General features: G+C 31.9%; 1 protein-coding gene across 1 annotated transcript; it reads left to right on the top strand.

Annotated features, from left to right (window-relative positions):
- The first annotated feature begins 6,059 nt into the window (after nucleotides 1-6,059).
- Nucleotides 6,060-9,553, top strand: LOC140838373 (uncharacterized). Its single transcript, XM_073204615.1, has 4 exons — nucleotides 6,060-6,457; nucleotides 7,619-8,407; nucleotides 8,940-8,987; nucleotides 9,074-9,553. Exons 1-4 carry the CDS (start codon nucleotides 6,269-6,271, stop codon nucleotides 9,359-9,361), a joined length of 1,314 nt encoding a protein of 437 aa, XP_073060716.1. The 5' UTR covers nucleotides 6,060-6,268; the 3' UTR covers nucleotides 9,362-9,553.
- The last annotated feature ends 1,822 nt before the right edge of the window (nucleotides 9,554-11,375 follow it).

Raw genomic sequence — 11,375 nt, 5'->3', positions numbered from 1 at the left:
AATATAGAGATGTATTCATTCTATATTTTTAAATATCTTTAATGACTTTTTAAAATGATGGAATTTTGTGGAGTTAGATGGATTTTATTGATTTTATAATATCTCATACAATTGTAAAACAAATTTCATAGACTCTTATAAACTATTTTTCAAGAATTTTGTAAAATTTTCATAGAATTATGTGAATTTTGTAATTTATATGAGTTGATAATAAACAATTTTATTGAATAACAATCAAAATAACGAGTAGCCTTATATATATATATATATATATATATATATATATATATATATATAAAAAAAAACCTAATCATTATTGAAAATTTAATCAATGTCGTTCCACATTCCATTGGTTATGATATCCCTCCATATATTAGCATTTGCTGGTTGTTGGTCATCTGTATCAAATAACTAATCATATTTGTCAGCTTCATAAACTTGTGTCAATGAAAATAATTGAGATTATTATCTAGTTCAATTTTAAACTCATCAAATCGACACTTCTTTCGAAGAAAATTATGTGATCCAACACAAGCCAATACAAGTTCTGTTTGGATCATATAAGGAAATGGAGGAGTCATATTGAATATTTTGAACTGTTATTTAAATATACCAAATGTTCACTCAATATCATTCCTCAAAAAAGTATGGCGAAAGTTGAACAACTCTTTAGTATCTTCAGAGTGACGACTTTGACATATGAATTCTTGAAGATGATAACGTACATCTCGAAAAGAGCCAAAAATTGACGTCGATTTGGATATCCATCATCCACTAAAAAATATTTACCCATCAAATCATATTTCTAGAGTTAATTATCTAATGAATAATATACATAATCTTTGAAAAAAAAATAGTCATGTAATATACCAATGATATGCCAAATAAAAAAATAAACAAGACACTTATTTGTACTTGAATATATATAATAAGTATATATATTTATTATAGTTATTGTTATATATGTGTTTTGATAAACTTATAAAATTATATATCAATCTCACACACACACACACACACACACACACACACACACATATATATATATATATATATATATATATATATATATATATTATAGTCATTGTTCTATATATGTGTTGATAAACTTATAAAATTATATATCAATCACACACATATACGTATAATATTCTCATTCAAGTTAATGAAAAATATAATGTGCAAGAATTTTGAGTTATAATCAAAATTGAGATATAGATTAACTAAAATTAAGAAAATAATTAAACATCAAATGTTAACTAATTAGGTTTTGTCACTGGAACTCAAAAAATAAAATGAACGATGTTAATAATTTTGATGTTAAAATATTGTTAGCGATAAAAAGTATTTTTTAAAAAGTAAAAAAAAATAAATAGATGATAAAAGAATAAAAAATTTAGTGTTTGTATTGAGTATGTGAGATTGAGAGATTTCGCAATTAAATGTATATCTAAATCTTTAGGTTGAATCAAAGATTTTTTTTGACATTTTATCATTGTACTTTAGGCTATAATTATTGTAGTTAATAGAATTCAATGGAGTCATTAAGCATTTATTGACATTTTGAATATCTATAGATTTTTGTAGAGTTTTTAAAAGTAAATTTGAATATCACATTACTTTTTAAAATTTTACATTAAATATCACTAAAATTTTATAATTATAAAATTTTAGTTTGAATACCTCTAAACTTTTAAACTCCACAAAAAAAATCAAAAATGTAAAACCAATACATCCCCTGATACTATTGACAAACTAGATTACCTATTTTAACACTTGTTGTCATTCCAAATTAGTTGATTATAAAATTGGATTGAATCTAAAATTTATGGAGTTTATGTATAATTAATAATATTATTCTATTTTTTATTATAATAATTACTCTTATAAACCCAAAATAAAATGTAAATATCAACTCTCGTTATTATTAGTTATACTTTTTTGTCTAAGAGTTTGATTCTCACAGAATCATATGCTTGTTCTTAAAGAAACTCGTTGGAAAATCTTTTTGGTATTTTCTAAAATGGAATAAAGATCTAATTCATAATATTATTTTGTAGGTCGTTTTCTCAACCCGAAGCATAACAAGTTTTTTTATGTGGGGACCCGGGTTCTAACTCAATTCTTTTGGGATTTATTGGATCTTTGCTCGAAAATGTGGGTCAAAATTTTACTTTTTAATATTAAATCAAATGTAAACATAAAGCATGTCACTATTATTTAAACAACCATAATGTACATACACATCTGTCTGATATAAACATACACGATTGTCTAAAAGTTCCGTACAAGTCTAGTACAATAACACGTAGTCTTCTTCTACACTCGGCATAGCCACACTATAAACTCTCTCTTCAACGACGTGACCATGTACTTGCCTCACCTGTTGTCAAGTACACATACAGACAAGACAACAGCCGGATAACTCCGGTGAGAACAAATCCCAGTATAAAACATGTATGCATGCAATGTAATAAATCATACACCAATGCATAGCATATATCAATGCACATGAATATAAAATCTACAACATGTAAAGGAATACTAATCTGTATTCAACGTCTAGTTTTTGACTCGATTCTCTAATCTAGGGATCTCGGTGTGAATAAGATGGTTTGTCACCTACCCAACCACTCGGGGTGACGGTACGTCTTATTCCTAGACTTCGGTCAACTCTGTATCGAGGGTCTACACATAGAGTAAATATGCTCCTATGCGTCGATACACCGAAACGTCTAGTTTTGGCCAATCTGCCAATATCTCCTATCTCAGGACTCGAATATAAATCAATAAATAAGACATTACATAATCAAATGTAATAACAATCTAGTATGTGATTTAGGGAAACTCGTATCAAATCTGAATCGAGTTGTGCAATCCCGTGACCACATGAATTATACCTTTCTTATCGCACTATCTGTGTTGTAGCGAAATCTCGAATACCAAGTGGCCAATACAAATCTGAAATGGTAATGTATAAGCATATTCTATCAATATACATCTCAAGGCAACCCACATCTCAATTAATAAACAATCTAGATACAATTTGATGGCATAACGGCTTATATTTCAGTACCGATCAGCTTAATCTCAACATAACAATATACTCCATCATATCAACTCATAATCTCAATCTAACATCAATATATATTCTGAAATCTGCATATTTTCGGTCCAACACATGCTGGAAAATCGAACCCATATCATACGGTCTTCAAATTTCGATCCGATAACGAATATATCATGCTCAATATATCAAGAACACATATTCTAATTTAAATCTGAATTCTTCCAACACATAAATATCGAAACATGCTGAAAATAACTGAAACTTACATCCTTGAATAGCAAATGATGAGAGGAGTTCAAAACCGAAATCGGATCTAAAACCGGATGACTAAATCTTTCACAATACTAATTCTAGTATGAAAGCTTGAGGGAATAAGCTTGCTCTCGGTTCTGAGATTCTGCTGAATGAAGACAATGAGTCATGTTACAAGTATATATATACCATGCCAAGTGTCAACATAAAAATCGAAGGTGGCATTCTCGCATGCAGCACCGCGGGTGCGGTCACTCTTGCACCGCGGGTGCGCTCGTGTTTCGGCAGCATTTCATTTTCTGAAATTCATCGACCGCGGGTGCGGTCTCTGCAAGACCGCGGGTGCGGTGATGCTACGGCCAAACTTCATAATTCTGAATAATACACCGCGGGTGCGGTCTTGTCTGAGGCGCAGGTGTGGTATGGCTTCGACCATTCTTTCAAAATTCTCATTTTTATGTCATGCATTCTCACCTCTTCAAATCGAACATCAACGACCACTGATAATTCTCGAACCTTACATTTTACCCAATATTTTTTGTAAAAATGTGCTTGTGTCCATCTCGATGCCAGGTGTATTAGTTGTTAATACATCACAATTGGATAATATGATAAACATGACAAATATAAAGACACAGACCTTACGTTGAATTGTATGATTTGAGAACAAGTTAGGCTTTGCCACGTCCAGTATAATACTTGTGTTGAATTGATAATTTCCCATTCCGTCGGGCTGACTTACTCTGACTCGTATGATTTGACTAAATTCATCGAATTGGCCCTATCCGACTGCGAAATTATCGACCCACTCAAATAATGGGACCCGACCCGACATGACAAAATGCGTCGGGTGTTTTGTACCAGTATTATTTATATCGATAAATCAAATTATTAATTATTATTTCACATCAATCAAATTCGTAATAATGTATCTCACATCAATCAAATCAATAATATAAAATTACGATATTACTCTTAATAAATAATATTATTAAGATTCTATTAATATTTTCAACAATGACAAAATGGTAATATCATATTATCTCAAATTTAATCAATCAAATAAATTAAATCAAATATTATATTAACTATCATTTTCTATTTATTTTATTATTATAAAATATTACTTATCTCCATACTGTATATCTCATATCATGAACCAAACAGTACAAATATAATATAAATCATTAAAGTGAGTGAGTCTCATGTTAGACCGTCTCACGGATCCTAATCTGTTAGACGGGTCAACCCTACCCATATTCACAATAAAAAGAAATACTCTTAGCATAAAAAATAATACTTTTTCATGGATGATCCAAATAAGAGATCCGTCTCACATATACAACACGTGAGACCGTCTCATACAAGTTTTTGCCCATTAAAGTTTCATATGTTTAATTTTTTCCCACAAGTGATAATTTATTTAAAACAAATCAACACGATTATCTAGTATATATAAAAGCTCAGGTTTTTAGTTTAGTGATTTGATTATGTGACGTTAATTAATATTTTTTAAAATTATTTATTTAGATAACTAATGTTTTTCTATTAATTATTCGTAAATACAATATTTAATTTACTTCAAAAAATTCATATATTTGATATAATTATATTAATTTAATTCAAATAATAATTAAAAATTTAAAAATTATGAATCAACTCGATAAGATTCATATATAATAGTGTATCGACGCATGTGTTGCGTGTTTGTATAATATTTTTTATAATTCATTTGATTTATATTTAAATGTGGATCAAAATATAATTATAAGAAATAGTGAATGACTACACTGTAATTTCGATATATAAATTAAAAAAACAAAAAAATAACACCAGTAAAAATGAAACATATAACATAAACTCCAAAAAACAGTGATTTTATCCGCTAAACTACATATAACTTGTTTTAAAGTTTTAACATTTTATTAATATATATAATTATTAAAACATACACCAAAGTTAGCTTACTTTAAGTGTCTCAAACGTAATAAAATACTAGCCATCGAAGCACACGCGTTGCGTGTGTCATGAATATATGAGTCTAATATAATAAACTTTTATGATTTTACAATACCATGACAGTAAATTTTTTTTACTTGATCCATGAGAAGCAAGAGATCCCAAATCTTAAATATATATTTTTAAAAAACATACGACAAACATAGCACGATCATCAAATTCCTAAAATATATTTTTTAAAAACACAGAGGCCAATCAAATAAACTTAATCAAGCCAAAAAAAATCGAGAATTCAGATAACAAACCTTCTGAAAACAGAGTCATAAGCAGAAACCGAAGAAAATATAAGAATAAAAAGAATATTTAAGGAAGAGAGGACGGGGAAAAAGGAGGGAAATGAGAGAGACTTTGTGTGATTGGGTGGTTGTTGTGTGAAACGGTTTGTTGGAGATATGGATTGATTTTGAGAGAGAGATTTTTGAGATGAATGAAAAGGGCAAAATGGTCAATACAAAAGTTGGTGTCCGCAGTGCAGTTTTTATGTGCATCAAATTCTTAATAAAATAGTAGAGAAGTAGAGATATTATATAGTGTATATAGTATATATTTATATATAATAATTATTATTTTATACATATACTGTGTGTATATATTCGTTAGTTTGAATAAGCAAAAGGAGGAGAGAGTCGCGTGGAAGGCCACCTTTCAACTCACTCCTCCCTAAATTATTATATCAATAATGATTAAAATTAATTACTAATTATATCTGATGACAATTAATCGAACAGAAAACACATTTAACGCAATAAATTGTTTTCTTTTTAGCTCATCCATTCCACTTTTCCTCCTGATCTTCATCTGCCTTACCAACCAAATTTAGGCGTGTTATATTTGAATTGGATTGGCGATCCAGGAAATCTGTGGAGAGGGGGATATTCGATCGCCTTGTTGTTGATTGGGAATCTGTGATTGGCATTAGCTACGATCATGTCTGGTTGCTCTTCGTCATCTTCAGCATCGGAAGAAGAGGATGAAGGGATCGATTCGTACAGGAAAGGTGGATATCATGCGGTGAGAATCGGTGATTCATTCTCCAGTGGCCGATACATCGCCCAAAAAAAACTTGGATGGGGTCAGTTTTCCACCGTTTGGCTCGCCTACAATACTCAGTCGTCCGTGAGTGCTTTTTAAGTGGCGGTGTTTTGATTCCTGTTTTTTTAAGCTTGTCGATTGTCTGTCATCTTGATTTTGGTTTTATTTTTCGAATGATGCAGCTTAAAATCCTTTTTTTTTTGTTTATGGTTTGATTTTTTGTTATATTAGCTTGGCCTATTAACTTGGCTTTCCATGTCACATCGAATCCTGTTCTATATGGTGTTGATGCCAGTGATCTGTCTCTTGTAAAGAATTTTTTATTACAGAACGTGTACGCGGTAGAAAGTCGACACTTTAGCATATTTGATGAGGTGGTGATTTTAGGTAATTCTGAAAAGGAAATGCAGCCACCTTCGAAGCATCATGTAAAATAATGGCTATTTAAGTTCTTACCATAAATGCAGTTGAAAGGTGTTATTTGGTGCCTCCTGCTTGATCAACCGGGTACTTAATAACTTCACTGTAACATGCCGTGTTTTGACTTTTGTACCAGCTCAGCAGATTTGGTTTCCTGTGCCTGCAAGCAACTTAGGGAAGTAATATAAAGCTTCATTTTTTTTTTCTAAAATTTTCTTCATAAAATTAAATTGGACTAATTGGAACATTGATTTTAATTCATAGTACAACATTGTAATGCCACATTGATTCTGCAAACAATCACGGAGTGACTAAGAAGTTTGAGGGCTTAAGGAATGACCTAGGAAAAAACTTTCATGTGATCAATGTTGGTAACATGGTAGTGTTTATACTACAGGCTGGATCGAGGTCTATGCGCCGAATAATGAAAGGTGAATGAAGACTTTAAAAGTGGGCCACTGTCAGTGGGTATCGACTTTTCAAGGATATGATAATTAAAGTAATTGCATTGTAGTGATGAGTTTGTGGCCTCCTGTTTAGGATGGATAACCTTTCGAATCTGGGTTCTCCTTTTAGACTTATGATCTGATTTATAACCAAGGATATGTTTCCTACTAAAGAAGCTTGAAATCAGTAGAGATCTGTTGTGGCTCAGTCGCTTAGACTTGGATATGATGAACAGTTATTTAATTTTAAGGATATTCGTCACTTCTGCATCCACTTAATCTCACTTCCCCTTCTTTGTATGATTTACATTTCCAATGGCGTGTTTAATGCCACGGCCTTGTGAATTTTCTAAAATTTTGTTTGTTTGGTTTCTTATAGAAATACGTTGCCTTGAAGATACAGAAAAGTGCACCACAATTTAGTCAAGCTGCTCTTCACGAAATTGAAGTCCTTTCTGCTATTGCTGCTGGTGATAGCGCAAACACTAAGTGTGTCGTCAACTTGGTGGACCATTTCAAGCATTCAGGCCCAAATGGCCAGCATTTATGTATGGTTCTGGAATTTCTTGGAGATAGTTTATTGCGTCTCATCAAGTATAACCGTTATAAAGGTCTTGAATTCAATAAAGTGAGGGAGATATGCAAGTGCATTTTGACTTCTCTTGATTACTTGCATAGAGAACTTGGAGTTATACACACAGACTTAAAGCCTGAAAACATCCTTCTATATTCAACCATTAATCCTTCTAAAGATCCAATTAGGTCGGGAAAGACTCCAATTCTTGAAAGGCCAGAGGGTAACCCCAATGGGGTAGTTATTATAAATACTATTGAGAAAAAACTAAAACAAAGGGCAAGAAGAGCAGTTGCAAGGATATCAGAGAGGCGAGCTTCTGTGGGAGGCGTAGGAGTGATGCCAAAACCTGCTAGAAGCTTAGAAGGGATTGACGTAAGATGTAAGGTTGTGGATTTTGGAAATGCATGTTGGGCTGATAAGCCAATCGCTGAAGAAATTCAAACTAGGCAATACAGAGCTCCAGAAGTCATACTTCAATGTGGTTATTCTTTTCCTACTGATATGTGGTCTTTTGCTTGCATTGCTTTTGAACTTGCCACGGGTGAGATGATGTTCACTCCCAAGACTGGGCAAGGCTTCAGCGAGGATGAGGTACTGCATTAATATCTGATTGGATTTGATTCTAAATCGTCATTGTGTAGATGTCTGTAAGAAACCCATATAATCCGTGTAACTTACGAAGTTTGTAGGTGTTATGTTTCTCTTTCAGAGATATTTAAAAAGACTTCTAAGTTTTAGCGGACAAATTGTTCAACTGGTTGGGGATACTTCGCGGAGTTAGATGCTAGAACTCTTGATTCATCTGTAATTTCTGTAAATGCTTCAAATTTACTCTTGAACTTGCAGGTATAAATATACCATTTTGTTGCCATTTTTGGGAAAAAATTTACTTGGCTAGTTTTATTGTCGCAGTACCTTACTTTGGGGAATAAAACTGAGTATTGCCTGCTAATATTAAATCCTCACTGTCTTGTGCCTTTCACAATCTTTCATTTTTAAGCCCCCAAAAATTTGTTGAGGAATATCTTCTGAATACTTAATATTACTTTCACTTTTATAAACTGGAGCGACCATAAGTTATTACACTCGGTTTCTTTCATGACACTGATGTGTGATGTTGCAGGATCACCTTGCTTTAATGATGGAGCTCCTTGGGAAGATGCCACGAAAGGTACATGCATATTTTTCTCTATACTGGTATAAACTATGCTTGCCAAAAATGTTGCTCAGTCTAGATTCCTACTGCTTAAAATTTAGATTGCCACATGTGGAGCACGGTCCAAAGATTACTTTGACAGATATGGTGATCTGAAGAGGATTAGAAGGCTAAAATACTTGCCGCTTGATCGACTACTTGTTGAAAAATTTAAATTTTCTGCTGCTGATGCTCGTGAATTTGCTGATTTTCTCTGCCCCATTCTCGATTTTGAGCCTGAGAAGCGACCAACTGCACAACAATGTCTGCAGCACCCCTGGCTCAATATCAACAAGCAGAAGAAGGATGAGGTAAAGAGTGATTTTAGAGTTGAAAAGCTTAATATTTGAATCACGTACCTCCTAATTAAGTTCTCTAGTTATGTCAGAGAGAATTTCTTATTCTTGATTTTAGGAGGTTGCCAACAAATATTGCTTGTATTTGATTTATTTACTAGCTACGATGTAAAATAACATATGATTTGCACGAGGAAAGGATTCCACGTGAAATAACAGATCAAGAATTAAAATGATTTTCAGTTGTCCCGAGTGTGATACAACTAAGATTTTGTATATATATGTATATACCTCTGTTCTTAAGTGGTGGTTTTATTTATGTCGACACTCTTCAAACTACTTCATCCCCCAAAACTTGCCACCGCCAGTTGTAGCTAAGAAGGCTCAGCAACGGTGTAACTTTGGTGTTTGAAACCCTAAAGATACAATGAAACTTTACCGACAGTCAACTATTCAATCAATGTTATAACATATGTAAATCGAAGTTATGTAGTCGACTAACTCTGTTATGAATTTGGTTTTGCCCCTTTCGCAACAGCAAAAACTTGTGTGAGACGGTCTCACGGTCGTATTTTGTTAGACAGATTTCTTATTTGGATCATCTATTAAAAAGTATTACTTTTTTATGCTAAAAATAGTACTTTTTATTTTCAATATCGTTAGAGTTGATATGTCTTACATATAAAGATTCGTAAGACCGTGACCTACTCAAATCTAAAATATGCCAAACTTTTGTAAGGGCTCATGCCTAACTTGGCTTTTCTGTATCGACCAAGCCCGATCTCTCTCTTTCTTGAAACGTTTCAAATGAGTTTATACAATCTAAATTATTTAATAATAAATTGACAATACCAACTTGTGAATTTAAGTAAATCACTTTGAAAACGATGCGAGTATGGAGAATAAGACTCGATAGTCCAATGTACGTATAAATGATTTTCCAACGTAAACATAATTTATATTTATTCACAAACTATCAACTGATCACACACGTTACGTGTAAGCACATGCGTTGCAAGCATATAATATAATTATATTAGTATTGTGTATGCATATAGTTATTTATAAAGTATTTTGATTTAAATAAATTGAACCCAATAGAAGGGAATGTGAGAATTCTCTGAAGGATGTAATGATAGATTTTACCTTTGTGCCGTAGTCTTTAGTTAATTGTGACGAGGGTGTTATTGTACATTTATTTTACGTACCAAACGGGTTTTTATTAAAAATAATTTAAATTTAAAGTTTTTTTTCAAAAATAATTGAAAAAAAAAACTTTTTCAAAACTAATGTAATCCGCGCTTACGGAGTGCGGACGGACGCTGGTCTATGTCAGCATCAGATAATATTAGCGACGGAATATATACATAACCCGTCGCTAACTTGCGACGGTGTTTTAAACCGTCGCTAAACCGTCGCTAAAAGTTGCGACAGTATATAAACCGCCGCTGTAATTACATCTGCGACGGTTTTAAAAACCGTCGCTATAAAACTGTCGCTAAATGCATCCCAAACCGTCGCTATATGCACATAATTTTATTAGACTGTGAAGACAGAGGAAAAAAAAGACAAAAAATTCATCAAGAAATATGGGTGTTCATCGGTCGTTTTTTTTTTTATTTCGGTTTTAAAAATATGTGATCCGATATCCGAATCATTTTTCTTCATATCAGTTCGATTTTCTACCAAAACGGTTCAGTTAGTTGGGTCGGTTAATTCGATTTTGATATAATTATTTAAATTAATAATATAAATATATTGTAAAATATAATATGTTAACTTTCTACATGTTTTCTTAGTAAAATCTTTAAATATAAGGTTTAAATTAATTAAGACTAGTTTTAATTATAATTGGATCATCGATCAGGATTATATTTAATGATTTTACTAAGAAAACATGTAAAAAGTTAACATATTATATTTTACAATATATTTATATTATTAATTTTAATAATTATATCAAAATCGAATTAAACGACCCAACTAATCGAACTGTTTTGGTAGAAAACCGAACCGATATGAAGAAAAATGATTCGGATATCGGATCACATATTTTTAAAACTGAAAT

The sequence above is a fragment of the Primulina eburnea genome, chromosome 8 (assembly GCF_022965805.1).
Source record: "Primulina eburnea isolate SZY01 chromosome 8, ASM2296580v1, whole genome shotgun sequence".
NCBI lineage: Eukaryota > Viridiplantae > Streptophyta > Magnoliopsida > Lamiales > Gesneriaceae > Primulina > Primulina eburnea.
Note: the sequence above shows the minus strand (reverse complement) of the source record. Positions and strands in the feature narration are given on the sequence as shown.